Here is a 14,784-nt window from a genome sequence, read left to right on the forward strand (position 1 = left end):
GCTCTCACGTTCTCACTGGTGCTAGTGAGAAGCAGCTCCACATAAACACAACTTCATGCTCAGCTGGCGGAACAGCGAGCGAGAGCCGCGACTTCGCGTGACTTCTGTCCACCTGGCTAAAATGCTCTTCTCCACTTTGTGGTGAGTAGCTAACACAGCTGTAGTCACCGCTTCTGCTGCTGCATCCATTTATTCTACTGTTACCCTTTTGTGAGCATACATTACAATGTCATGTTTAATCTGTTACTGGGGGTTTTACTGTAAACATGCTCAGGGAAACTTGACGGAAGTATTTTAAAAAGACCTAAAACTAACTTGTGAGTCAACCTGACTGAGGAGCAGCGTTTGGAAAAGCTTTAACTGGAGACTGTTCAGGGAACACTGTTGTCATTGTAGTTGACATGATCACTGTGTGTGTGTGTGTGTGTGTGTGTGTGTGTGTGTGTGTGTGTGTGTGTGTGTGTGTGTGTGTGTGCGTGCGTGTGCGTGTGTCGCAGAGAGAGAGGTCGACAGGTCAGCTGCCTAATGGGTGTTATTATGCCAAACAGGAAGCGACTCCTTTAGAGAAAACTGTGTGACATTCCTGCAGGGATTAAACGTGTGTGTGTGTGTGTGTGTGTGTGTGTGTGTGTGTGTGTGTGTGTGTGTGTGTGTGTGTGTGTGTGTGTGTGTGTGTGTGTGAATTTAGAAAGTGACAAGGTGGTTAGTTCCACCCAGACAGGGATACAGATCAGGCTGGTCCTTATTAATCTGTGTGCAGTCCCACTCCTGGTGCACACCGCGCTGCCGCCGCCGCTGCTGCAGCTTTGAATCTTTAAATTATTGATGTTGTCTGAGTTAATACCTAGATGTACAGTGGAGTCGCTCTACTCTGTCAGATGGGTAATAAAAGTGATGTAACTGGGACAACGAGCAGCTATAATAATACGGTGATGGAGTATTAAACAAAACAGGATTTATTTTTGGAGACGTTAGATTCCTCAGCAGAAATAAAAGACATCTGTCTTTGATGCAACGTGATTCCCCCAAGAAGCTGACGGAGCTGTCTCTAGTTTCAGATGTTTTTTTTTTAACAATAAATTCAGGAAGTCGTTTCCTTTGTGCCCACACACAAACCCGCTATTTTAATTTGACCCTTTCTGCAGACAGAAACTAGCCTGGCAAGCCAGACTAAATAAATGTATTGTTTAAACTTTGCAAAGCAAGAATTTGGTCTAGTTCACTAGGCTAGACAGAAACCTCTTCTCTTAATGAATGTTAGAGAGGGATGATAGCAAATAAAGCGCTCAGATGTTTGCATTTCAAGGAAGTGACACTATTTTAGCTGGCATGGTCTGAGCTGATGTTATTAGAAGGTGGAAAAGGGTGAGATACGTTGCGGTATTTCCTATTTTCTAGATTAGAATAACTCTTTTATTTTTATAGTCTAATTACATTCTTCGCATTCCCTGGTGGAACGCGTGTTACCTGCTGCATTTTACTCCAGAATCTTCAACCGAAATCATCTTATGTTGAAAAATCAAGAGTAAATAATTACAAAAGCATTCTGCACCACCTCACATTATCTGTAGCACTCAGATAACGTGTTGCATCAGTGACCACCAAACTTCTTCTTATTTGACTCAGAATCAGTTAATTTAGCATCTGTTAACTAACTTCGCTAACTTAATGACCTCGTTCTGACCCGTCTCTTTCACCTAGCTGTCGCAAAACCCTGCTAACGCTTTGTTTCCCCGAAAGCACCCTTGTTTAGATTCATTTTCCATCTTTGTGTCTAAAAATAGCAGCCACTTGATGCACTGCACGCCCAGCCCTGAGCACACTGGACGTTCCGTTTCCATGTATTCTCTTCAAAAAACTCAAGGAATCGCAGGAATGTTAATTACTGCTGGGAAAAGAAGAGGAGCTGTTACGTTTCTTTATTTGTCGTTAGCTTTTCTCCCAGCTGCCCGTGAGTGTGAGTGGGATTTCATGTTACATGAGCATACTTATGAGACTTTAGTTTCTAGGGAAATCACCCACAAAATGTGGTGATCCTAAACAAACGTGCGGCCTGAAACCGGCTCGACCGGCTTTTACTACGGAGGGTGTCTCGGTCCTGAAGCTGTCAGGTCTAAACTCGGTTAAACGGGAACGCGTCATTGACCCTGAGCTGCTGTTATGTTGGTAATCTTCAAAACGAGTCCTCGTTATGATTTAATCCCAGAAGATCCATGTCTCTGTGTCTTTGGTTTTCACGCAGAGTCGTCACAGCCGAACAATGAGGGGCATCCTTAAGAGAAAGTTCATGGAGGTAGAGAAATACCCCAGCTTCTCCTCCTCCTCCTCCTCTCCTTCCTCCCTCTCGTCCCTTGCCTCCTCAGAGTGGGAGTCGGACGGGGAGGGGAGCCCACCCGAGGATCAAGATTTCACCCCTCACTGTCCCGCTTCTCCCTCCAGTTTGCCCAGTAAGTCTCTAACTGATGTTTATTGATTTTTTTTCCTCTCTTCTTTCAAATAATGCAAACCACTTCCTTATCGGCCGGCTCTCCTGTTGGTGTTTTATAGGAGCGTCTCTTATCAGCCTGCAGCAGAGGTTATGACTGACTGATATGAAAGTGCTAGCTTTAAGCCTAGCCTAGATAACACTCGCCCCTGCGCTGGTGCACGGGAGCGGAAGTTGTTGGGATTCATTTGACTAGCAGGGTTGTTTTAAACTAGTCGTATCGATTTGCTCCGTGTGGAAGTGAACAGATGCACAGAGCATCAGCTGCAGGCCGGTCTGTTGTTTTAAACACGCTGTTGGACCCCCAGATGATAAGCCAAGCAAAAACAGCAGAGGAAACATCCTGTCCAGGACAGAGGGCATGGACAATCACACTGCTCAGATATAAATACGTTGTAAATTGAACAATTAGATCCAAACAAACAAAACCTGACTCCTTTGCATTACAAGCACTCAGAGCGTGGCCTAAACTGCTCCAGCAGCAGGAAATAAACACAGAGAACAAGTGAAACCGACACCTAAGGGGAGACAGAGTGTTCCGTGTGCCAAAGACTTTGATCCAGAACGTCCAGACTGAAGCACAGCCCGATCCCGGGAAGGCAGCTAGCCCAACACCATGAGGGGAGGAAGCTAGCCGGAGGAAATCAGCAGAGAGGGAGAGTGAAAAGAGCCGGACGCAGCACGGATACTCGTGTGCAAACAAGCAGAGCTTTAGAGGGATGTTTTCAGGAAGGTTACAGTAATCTCTCTCTCAGGACAAACGCGGGGCTACGCTACGCTCCGGGCTCAGAGTGGAGGTGTCGATGCAGACAGATGACACAAGCTTAGCCAGCTGCTCGCTCTGCTCTCACCAGCGTTTACAGGCAAGAGTTCAGACGTGTGTAAAAGTCAGACGAGTGGTTGGAAGCAGTAACTGATGATCCGTCTGCTGACGTTCTGACTAACGAGTAAAAGTCTAACACGGCTGCTACCCAGCTGTTTTTATCGGTTGTTGCTTCTGACATGTATGTTCAACTATTGACCCCAGTCAGTAGTGTGCATCACCTGTGGTGTGCCCCCTAGTGGACTCTCAGAGAACTGCTCCATCAGAGTTTAGGAATTTTTCTAGGAAGTGTTCCTACCTGGAGTCCCGTTCCAAGACATTTCACAGAAAACAGGAGAACACCGCTGATAGTACCAAACTGTTTTTGTTACGTAGGATATGGAGGCAGAACTTTACTGCTGAGTCACTAACTTTACTTCTTTCTGTAACTCATTCACACCGCAAGAAATGAAGCAATAGAAAATATTTCTCTTTGCATTTTTTATTTTTATTTTTTATACTTTTATGTTTGGAGCAGTTTTCTTTTTTCAGGAAAGAAACAAAGAGTCATTTAGGTTTTCAGTACCAGTGCGTTGTATGGTTCTGTTTCCAAGAACCGCTGTTCCCAGTAAAACTCATTTTGATGCTCACTGACTCCCTATTTGGACATCCAGGCTCCCATAGCAGCTCCTCTGTTTTTATCACAGCCGTGTGTTGTATGTGGGACGGGTGGAGGTTAGCTGGTGTGTACGTGTATGTAAGCGAATGAATGCATGATAAAAATATTCGTTTGATAATTGTATTTTTGTATATTTAATCACCACCAAATGCTGCTTGTCTGCCGCCTGTTAAACAAGGCCAGAGGCGCTAGGGTTAAACCCAGATCTGGACCACTCTGATAAACATGACCTAAATTGTGACGTCACCATGGCAACCCTTTCTCCAAAGCTTGTTTCTCTGCTGAATCAGGTGAGTCCATCCTGAAGAGGCCCAAGCTAACACGAGGACTGAGCAGGGTGCACTTCGGCCAGGTGACAGTGTTCAGTTTCTCCCGCTGCCAGGGCTTCACCAGCGTCCCCAGCCGGGGAGGTGCAACTCTAGGCATGGTGCAGACACACAGCGCCCTCCGAAGGTACACGGTAGCAGAGCATGCGCTGGAGCAGCGGCACAGGCGCAGAGAGAGGCACCGAGAAAAACTGAGGCAGAAGCGGTTCGAGGCATTAAAATGTCAAGTAAGCACTCTTGATTTCTTCTATCTTACAGTGTTTTTATCCACGGGAGCCAAATGAATTTATGTTTTATTCTGATTCCAGCTGGTTGTGAGCGGAGCTGTCAGCCAACATGAAGCAGAAAGGCTCACCATGGATCAAGTTCTAGAGGAAGACATGGATGTAAATGGTAGCGACGCAGAGCTGGAGGGTGGTGGCTTCCTTCATCCAATCACTTCCAGACAACGACAAGCCCTGCTGCTGGCTGCAGGCGTGAAGATGATTGACAAGGAGGAGAAGAGGCAGCTTCACATGCTGCGACTCTCCAGGGAGGCCTGTGGATGTGACTGTCAGGGTTTCTGTGAGCCGGAGACCTGTGCATGCAGCCTGGCCGGCATCAAGTGTCAGGTAAAACATCCAGCCATCATATGCCTGGGTTCATTTAGCTGTCTGTTATCTGTCAGTGTTGGAGAATATCACTTTTTTTGCCCCGCTTGACTTATTGTGTGTGGATTTACACCCCGGTATTAAAAAACTCACTGTTCTTTCATCGTTTTGTTTTGCATCAGGTCGATCGCTTCAGTTTCCCCTGTGGGTGTACTAAAGAAAACTGTGGAAACACGCAGGGGCGCACTGAGTTTGATGCCAGGCGTGTGCACACCCACTACATCCACACAGTCATGAGGCTTGAACTGGAGAGTCAGCACCAGGGTGAGAATCTGATCCCAGAGGACCAGACGGGACTTCCCGAAGAGCTGCACGAGTTCAAAAGCCAGGATGAGATCCATCCAGAGCAGAGTGCACAGGAAAAGAGATGCCCTTTTGGGTATTCCTCGGAGGAGGAAGGCTTTCCTCTCACCATGCCGGCTAATCCCCCGTTCCACTGTGTCCTGGAGCGGGATTTGGTGGAGGAGAACAGCTGCAGCAGCGACACGTCTGAGTCCTCCAGCTTGTCCTCGGACTCTGAGGCAGGAGGCTTCCTCAGTGCGAGTCCTCCTGAGGTGGATGATGGTTTGACACGAGCACTTTGTGACTCCAGGAAAAATAACTACTTCTCATGCAGTCAGCCGAGGCACAAAAGAGAACCACTGATGCAGCACAGCTGCAGCTCTGACACTCACAAAGCTCCTACTGAGAGTACCGGACCACGTGCTGCTGTCACACACACAGACAACAGGGCGCCTGACAGCACCTGCCTGGACGAGAACGCTAATCAGTCCACTAACTTCTTTTATGGTGATTCTCTCGAGGACTTCCCCCACACCCAGTCCCCCACTCTTGACTTTTCCTTTGGCAGATACGTGGACCTGAGCCTGTCCTCTGACTCCGACCTGGAGTTCTTCCACAGAGACTATCCTTCTGGACCGCTGCACAGCTCGTTCAAAGAGCACAGGCACTCAGGCGGTTTGCAGCCCCTCCAGCTGTTTAGCTGTGAGAGTTTACCTCAACACGAGTCCAGCACCCAGCTCCTGGAGTCTCTGATCGGCCTGACTGAGTGATTGATTCACTACTTTCAAAGCTGATCAATAATATATATATATATATATATATATATATATATATATATATATATATATATATATATATATATATATATACATATTTATTTATATATACACATATATATATATATACATATCATAGCAGAGCATGTGCTGGAAAGTACGTGTATATATATATATATATATATATATATATATATATATATATATATATATATATATATATATATATATATATATATCACGTGAAAACACCCGAATATTTCAGACACTGAATTGTAAAAACAGATTTTGTATATTTGTAAAAATGTTTCAGTGTACAGAGAATGGTTGATAACCTTTTGTCTATTGAGTGAAAATAATGTGTTCTTTTTGAAAGAAGCTATACTTGAGTAATGCTAATGTGTCTTATTTTTTAATAATCTGTCCTATGATGTCTGATGTGTTTGATATTTTTTTACCATGACTAACATTTTTTGATTTCAGTAAACAAGTTTTTTTTTAATGTAATTTTATTAAACAAAAGGAAGGAAGCATCATGGTTTAAATGTGCTTGAAAGTGGCCAAACTGTGGAAATAATATCGGGCTGAACTATGTGTTTTCAGCACCAGCAACTTACTGGAGTTCTAAAATAAACTTTTTTATTTATTTAATCTGAGTTTTCTTCCTTTTCTGTCATAAATATTGTTCTTGATCATTTGAAAAGTTAGTTTACAAACAGCTAACTCAATATCTGGAATCCAGCAGTATTATTACCCCCATGTAGTCCGGCTTCAGAACTGGGCATGGGTGTGTGTCTGCAACACTTAAAGTGCTAAATGACATCATATGTGCCACTGACAATAAGGAATATCGTGTGGCTGTGTTTGCTAAAGCCTTTGACTCTGTAGATCATAACATCTTACTTAGCAGGCTCAGCCGTATAGGACTTTCTCAGGCATCCGTGGCTTGGTTCAGAAGTTATATCTCAGGCCTTACACAAACAGTGAGAACAGAGGGTTACCAATCTGCTCCTCTACCTCTATCTTTGGGTGTTCCTCAAGGGTTGATACTGGGTCCAACCTTTTTCAAAACCCATATTAATAACATTGTTCATGCTGTTGACAGTTCTCATATACATTTATTATATGCGGACAACACCATTCTATATTCATGCAGTTCTTCTCTGGACACAGCTTTGTCCTCCTTGCAGCACAAGTTTAATCATCTTCAACACGCCTTCTCCAACCTTCATCTTCATTTAAACACAAGTTAAACAAAGTTCATGATCTTCAACCATAACTTACTGCAATCAACTTGCCACCCTAGTATTGTTTCCCTGGATGGTACAGAACAACAACTTGTCAGTTCTTAGAAGTATCTGGGTATCTGGCTTGACAGCACACTTTCATTTGACATTCACATGAATTCATTACTTTCTAAAGTCAAGTCAAGAACTGGGTGTCTTTACAGCAACAGGTCATCCTTTACTCATTCTGCAAAGCAAACCTTGGTCAAAATTACAATCCTTCCCATCTTAGATTACAGTGACATCGTTTATAGAACTGCATCCAAAAATCTTCTTCATAAACTTGATGTCATTTATCACTCAGCAATTTGCTTCTTCACTGGTGCCCCTTTCACTACTTATCATTGTGATCTGTACTCAACTGGCCATCAGTTCATGCCCACAGGTTTTTACATTGGTATTAATGTATATACAAAACAATCATCGGTAGAACTTTGTCATATTACTCATCACCTCCAAGAACCAGTGGTATTTATGTTCCAGTAACTTAATCTCTATGGTTATTCCCAAAGCTCACACCTCTTTTGGTCGCTCCTCGTTCCAGTTTGCTGCTTCCAACAACTGGAATGAGCTGCAAAAATCACTGAAGCTCACTGCATTCCATTATCTACCTTCAATAATTCATTGATACTTACACATGTTGAAATTACCGCTTTTACTTTTGAAACACGACATAATTGTGAACAATGTGTAAGCTATTTTGCGCGTTAGGTTGAGAGAGAGAGAGAGACCACAAACAATATTTTTATATTGTTCGTATGGTTCAACGAAACTAAGAAGTGTATGTAAACCTAATGTTTGTCTAAATGGCTGTCTTGGTGGATGTTTTAGTGTTTATTAGCTGTCTAACTCGGCTTAGAGAAGACGAGGCTGCCGTGGACGCGCCGCTTAGCTACAATGTTTTACCTCAGTGGAAGCGGAAGGTAAAATTGCCCTTGTTTTCCAGGCGGCTTACTTTGTTAAAAATATGTAAATAACTTAGATTGAAGTATATTAAAATAGCGGAAATTGCTGGCTTTGTTTTTACAGGAATACACGTGAAACCCAACAAGCATGCCTGACTTTTGTGCTGCCTATGGATGCTCTAATAGATGATGTCTTCAATCACAGCAACGTGGGATCACCTTTCATTCATAAGATTTAACAATAACAAACTGTGTTAGGCTGATGTCTCTGTCATCTGCTTTGCTTTTAACTGCTTTTTAGAAATAAGAGTGATGGCAAAGTTGAAGATCTATCAGCTAACTGTGATTTTAAAAAGTTTAATTGCTTGAATTCAAGATTTCTTGGTTAATCAATCAATGCATGTTTCTGTCTTGACATCTTTTGTTTAACAATTGTTTGTCTTATGTTCATGTTAAAGGAAACGGCTGTAAACTATTTACAATGATTTATAAAGCTGCCTACATTTTGTCACTTGTTTGAGATTTCCCAAAGATGGAGATAGAAGGAGGCAGTGGGAAGTTGCCCTAAGAAGTGTCTGCCATTTTCCTCAGAGCTGACGCTCAGTGGCGTCACGATCAAAACTGTCAGCAAGGTAAAAAAAACCTTCCCTGTGTTTCAAGAAGAACCTAAAAATGCGGCCAGAAGAAAAACACCAAAGATGTTTGTAGTCTTTTGAAAAACTGCTGGCTTATCAAATCCCCCTGATAAATAAATACAATGAATAAATTCCACACTTACTAATCATGATTACTTGTTTGCCTTTAGGGAGTCAAACTATAGTTCTTGTCTGATTTCTCACCTGACATCATATTGTTCTATAGGCCTATGTAAAGTATAAAGGCAACCACACTGTCCAGTTACATTGATAATTGTAATTTCAGGATTTGTTGTACGGCGAGCCATGACCAAGCTGTCCTGTGATGTCTGCCGTGCCAGCCTGGTGATGGATGCTGCATCTGCCTGTGATGACCAGAGCTACCATTTGCTGACTCTGAAGAACAACGGGGGTCTTGTGGTCCCATCTGAAGGTACTGTGAGGGTCATCAGAGCAGCAGAGTGGGCAATTTGCCAGGCATCAGTGGGCAGACGATCACAGCCCATCAAACCACTGGAGGTCATCTACATCGTGCGCAAGAGGATCGGGTCAGAGGATGTCTTTGTGTTTGCGGAGCACATCAGTGAGACACAGTACGGAATTGAGTCTCACTCCCATACACTGTTGACATCTATTGTCTCCCTGTTCTTTAAGCTGAGGATGCACCACATTGCAAGATTAGCAACTCTTAGCTTTCAGTGTGACAGCGTGAGACAGAAGATCACAAAAGCTGTCCTTTTCAAAGGTCAGTAACACAATGTGCTTTAGCATCTGTCTTAGATCTGTTATTTTTAGGATCAAAGACATGTATAATCTGTAATAAACAAGTTTTTCATAACTGTCAGTCTGTCATTCATTCACTCTTTAATTTTGGTAAATGGTAAATGGCCTGTATTTGATATAGCACCTTCTAGTCCTAGAACCCCTCAAGGCGCTTTACAACACAATCAGTCATTCACCCATTCACACACACACACACACTGGTGGGGATGAGCTACGATGTAGCCACAGCTGCCCTGGGGCGCACTGACGGGGGCGGGGCTGTCGGGCACTGGCGCCACCGGTCCCTCTGACCACCACCAGCGGGCAACGTGGGTTAAGTGACTTGCCCAAGGACACAACGACGGCGACAGACTGAGCGGGACTCGAACCTGCAACCGTCCGATTACGGGGCGAGCACTTAACTCCTGTGCCACCGTCATCCCATTTATTTATTCTTTTGTTTTACTATTTTCTGTAAATTAAATCAGGTATTTGAGTTTTTATTTATAAGTTGATATGGTAAGTCATAAGGTATCTTAAATCTTATATTTATAAGTTGACCTCAGTTTACAAACAACAGCTAGTTCATCAGAAGCAGATCTTGACATTAAAATGGCAAGTCAATGGGAAATTGACCGGAAAGGGGGAAACGGCTGGAAAGTGGAGTGAAATAAGGGGAGTTTCCTGCCAAAATTGATATATTTCACAGCCACGTCTCTAATGTTTCTAAAAAATCAAACTGTATGAAAATCGGTTGAAAACTGAGAAAGTTAAGAGTTGTTTAAATAGTGCATGCACCACTAAACACCAGCTGTCCGAAGTAAGATGGCCGCCGCGTACTGACGTCAGGTTCCATTGACGAACAGCGCGGGCGAGGGATGTTTGTATACGAGAAGCAGCTTGATCGATGGTAGCGACGCTCGATTGTTTTAGGCTGCTAATGGGATAGTCGTGAATTGTCAGCTGTAGTCTGTCGTTATTCAGATGTTTTAATATTAATACAGAACGTTAACTTCAAACAGAGATGGGTTTATCACAGAGTTCGGAGGCAGCTGAAGGAGGGACGTATGGATATCACGTTCACGGCGTAAGGCTTGACATATTTACTGTTTTGAATCGGGAACAGCTTAATCATGAAACGTTGCTAACGCGGAGCTAGCTGTAGCTGCAACAGAGCTTCTAAAGTGTGATGAGGTGGCACTATTTACCTGTAAACATACGTTGACTGGTGTCGGTCAAAAACATTTGTTTATACATATATTTCTAAACGCAAGCCTCTGCTCAACTAGAGGCTGGATTCGCTACCGCTGAATTATTTCATGATTAATTTAGCAGCGCTAACTCGAGTTAGACACTTTAGAGATTACGCCTGTTTCCTGGATTCTCAGTGGCCGTCAGACCGCTGTAAAATAGGACGTTTCCCTTCATTTTCTGTTCAGATCTGCTGACTTTTTTTGTTTTGTTTGTTTAGGTACGAATAAATCCGAAGTTTAAACATTTTATCATGTGATTAACACAAGTCCCCTTGGATACAATACAGCTTTGGATCAAAGGGGTGTAGTTAACATGTTCTGCTTATATTTATGTACTTATCACCAGATAAATACCAGATCTAAAGTGTTTGTGTTGCTTTTGACAGGTGCAGCCTAATTCTCCTGCAGAAAAGGCAGGGCTGCAGCCCTTCTTTGACTTCATCTTGTCTCTAGGCAACAGCAGACTAGTAAGTTTTGCTGAAATTCCAGAAAATTGCACGTGAAGTTTGTGAAATGAGCACACACTTTATTATTTTGTGTCAGAATGAGGAAAACGAGCAGTTAAAGGAGGTCCTAAAAGCTAATGTGGAGAAGGCCATAAAGATGGAGGTGTACAGCACTAAAACCACAAGGGTCAGAGAGCTGGAAGTGGTGCCCAGTAACATGTGGGGGGGCCAGGGGCTGCTGGGTGCCAGCGTTCGCTTCTGCAGCTACCAAGGAGCCAGCGAGAATGTTTGGCATGTTCTGGTGAGATGCATCATTGAAGAATTACAAATGCAAACCTCTCCTGCTCTGGTCTTGTCTCCCCTCAACACATATTTTATCTTTGTGTTCTTTCATTCGTGTTTCTCCCAGGATGTGGAAACCAGTTCACCAGCAGCACTGGCGGGTCTTCAGTCTTACAGCGACTACATCGTAGGCGCAGATCAGGTGTTGCAAGATGTAAGACTCATTTTAAATCAGCTCAACATGTTGCTCCTAACGGATGTGTTACAGCTGTAAAATAATCAACCTTTACAGTCCGAAGACTTCTTCTCACTGATTGAAGCCCACGAGGGGAAACCGCTGAAGCTGCTGGTGTACAGCACAGCAACAGACAGCTGCAGGGAGGTGATGGTCACACCCAACGGAGCGTGGGGAGGAGAGGGCAGGTATGAGACAGAACTCCTGAATGAAAGCAGAGTGTTGGATAAATGCAACATGCTTTTATATCAGATCGGCTTTAATCATCCCTAAAGGTAAGGAAAACTGCTGTGGTTATAAACTATAGCCAACGATGCAGCGTACCTGTGTTCTAGAACGTGTCTGTTCTTAATTAGTGGTACTCTTCTTCAAGAGTTTGATTTTGTTCATCCTCAGCTTGGGCTGTGGCATCGGTTACGGCTACCTGCACCGGATCCCTGTAAACCCCGAAGTACCGACGGTGGATCCTTCCACCCCCATTCCAGAAGAGGCGGTCTCTCCACAGGAACACACACATGGATACACGGAGGTAGATGTTACCAAAGGAATGTCTTCAGAGTCACAGGCTGTCATTTATTTATTTATTTTTTAAGTAAACACTTAATTGGGTAAAATTTCGAGTTTTAAACTAGCACACTTCCTCCCAGACACCTTTGATGGCACCTTCAATCCCCAATGAAGATTTGTCAGACCTGGATCAGGTCATCCTCCAAGATGGACCACTACCTCCACCCGTTCAGAGTGTCGTGGATCCCGGTTAGTTCAGACGCTGAGTAACTCTGGCTGTGATTGTCCCTCATGACTCGTGAAAATGCCACCCATCTATGCACGTCGCTGCTCTGTGCAGGCTCTCCCGATTCCGACTCGGCAGTGATGAACCCTGAGCCCGCAGATCTGATCGACAAGTTGGACCTGTCCTCCTCATCCATCGACATGACCCACACCGCTCTGGCTATGCACGAGGAGGAGGTCAAAGTGTCCGGTGTTGGTGAGTAAACGATGTTCAGCAACTATGCAGCTAAATAAAAATACTGCAAGACAATATTTACTTTATTTTGACGTTCTTTTGCAGAGGAGATGGAGGACAGCGTCCAGCTCTCGTCCAATCTTGAGGACCTCGCCGTTGCTTCACCCGACTCTTGGTCTGATTCAGGCGTTCCACCAGCTGAAACGTCTCACCTGACCTCGGAGTCCACAGACCAACAAAGCTCCCTCAACGAGTCCAGCTTCAGTGCAAGTCCACCGGTGGCTGCGTTATCCCTTTCTGAGGATTCTCTCCACCCTGCAGAGCTTTCCGTCCCCGCAGAGGAGCCTCCCTGTCCATCTCCAGTTGACCTCATCCCAGCCTCTTCTGCAGACAGCTGTCCTCCTCAGACCTCTGAAGAGTAAGCGTGCGAGTCTGCAGAGACTCCTCATCAGTGTGGCAACGAGCACGGCGAGGAGGAAGCAGGAGAAACGCACCTGGAGTAAGCTTTTATCTGTAAGGACATGCCGACAATCACTGTTCAAGTTTCTCTTTTGTATATAAAAGCACGTAGGACACGAGGCAGACCTCTTATTTAGTTTTTCTTCTGTGAAAATCCTGCGGCACTAATAACCGTTACACTACAAGTACAAACTGGACGTGAAGGAACATTTTTGGAGGCCAGATTTAAAGTTGCTGGGTTACATTTAAGCCAGATTAGATTCCACAGGTCAGGAAACGTAACTTCGGGGTACACTAAAGAGATAAATACTTGAATTGTTCCAAAGACAAACATTTACTACTGCAAAGCACAGCTGCACCTTCATATCTGTAACATTATCAACCTGACACCAGGGCAGCTAACAGTCTGTGTACTGATGCGTTGTTACATTTCAAAGCATCATTTAGTCATTTCCCAGATAGATTTTAGGAGTTTGTCTCATGCTAGACATCAAAGGGCTTTTGCTGTAGGAATATTTGTCCTTTAGTGAAATTAGTTTTTGTCCTTTCAGGATGTTTTATTATTAATTTTGGTAATTATGAGGTTTGTAGGCTAATCAGATTGTTTTACACCTGATAGCCGTTCGGCATCATATATGCAAAATACTTCTGTTCTACGCAGGAATGAGACGTGTAACCCCTTCTTTCCACCGGAGCCGTCAGCAGCACGTCTTGCTCGCGTAAGCTGCTGCTTGGCCCTTCCCATGAGACGCGAAGCAGCAGGGGAGCAGCTGTCACCGACCGAGCACGAAGTCACACGAGTGACTTCGTCAGTAAACACAACAACAACAAGCAGGAGAAAATTACAACATGGCTCCAAAAGGGTTGTTATGTTCTGTCCGTTTTATAATCGCCAATACGGACCTGATAAACAAAGGAGACTGCTAGCTAGGTGATAACTTCTCACGGGGCCGCAGTTAGTAACTTTTTTTTAAGTAAAGCAACCGGAAGGCAGTACGTTTCTTTATTCTGAAAATCTCAGGAAGGTTTGCTCCGTTTCCGCGTCCGATTTCCTGTCTTTCCTTCCCCAAAAATGTCGAACTTGACCCGTTTCAGAGGCGTCGCGCGTAGAAAATAGAACCGGCGCGTAAAGGCCGCGACATGCTGCTCCTGAGACGCGGCCGACTCGCGCTGCTGACGGCTCCGGTGGAAAAGGTTCTGTTGACCACAGCGGTTCCTATCAGCAGCTACGAAGTGCTGTTGCAGTAACGTGCTGCTGACGGCTCCGGTGGAAAGCAGGGCTAACCCCGGCTTTCCACCGGAGCCGTCAGCAGCACATTACTGCAGCAGCACGTCTTGCTCGCGTAAGCTGCTGCTCGGCCCTTCCCACGAGACGCGAAGCAGCAGGGGAGCAGCTGTCACCGACCGAGCACGAAGTCACACGAGTGACTTCGTCAGTAAACACAACAACAAGCAGGAGAAAACTACAACATTGTTTGTGTTTTATGTTCTGTCTGTTTTATAATCGCCAATACGGACCTGAAAAACAAAGGAGACCGCTAGCTAGGTGATAAC

General features: G+C 44.4%; 2 protein-coding genes across 2 annotated transcripts; both read left to right on the top strand.

Moving 5' to 3' along the window:
• Positions 1-6,056, top strand: LOC107384269 (cysteine/serine-rich nuclear protein 1). The gene is made up of 5 exons (XM_015957424.3): positions 1-141; positions 2,243-2,447; positions 4,257-4,519; positions 4,601-4,903; positions 5,065-6,056. The coding sequence occupies exons 2-5, from the start codon at positions 2,261-2,263 to the stop codon at positions 5,992-5,994; spliced, it is 1,683 nt and encodes a 560-aa protein (XP_015812910.1). The 5' UTR covers positions 1-141; positions 2,243-2,260; the 3' UTR covers positions 5,995-6,056.
• Positions 6,057-10,488: 4,432 nt separating this feature from the next.
• On the top strand, positions 10,489-13,346 carry gorasp1a (golgi reassembly stacking protein 1a). The gene is made up of 9 exons (XM_015957425.3): positions 10,489-10,675; positions 11,228-11,308; positions 11,385-11,588; positions 11,697-11,783; positions 11,862-11,992; positions 12,201-12,333; positions 12,452-12,560; positions 12,652-12,792; positions 12,877-13,346. The coding sequence occupies exons 1-9, from the start codon at positions 10,613-10,615 to the stop codon at positions 13,191-13,193; spliced, it is 1,266 nt and encodes a 421-aa protein (XP_015812911.3). The 5' UTR covers positions 10,489-10,612; the 3' UTR covers positions 13,194-13,346.
• Positions 13,347-14,784: the final 1,438 nt, after the last annotated feature.

This window comes from Nothobranchius furzeri, chromosome 11 (genome assembly GCF_043380555.1).
Source record: "Nothobranchius furzeri strain GRZ-AD chromosome 11, NfurGRZ-RIMD1, whole genome shotgun sequence".
Classification (NCBI taxonomy): domain Eukaryota; kingdom Metazoa; phylum Chordata; class Actinopteri; order Cyprinodontiformes; family Nothobranchiidae; genus Nothobranchius; species Nothobranchius furzeri.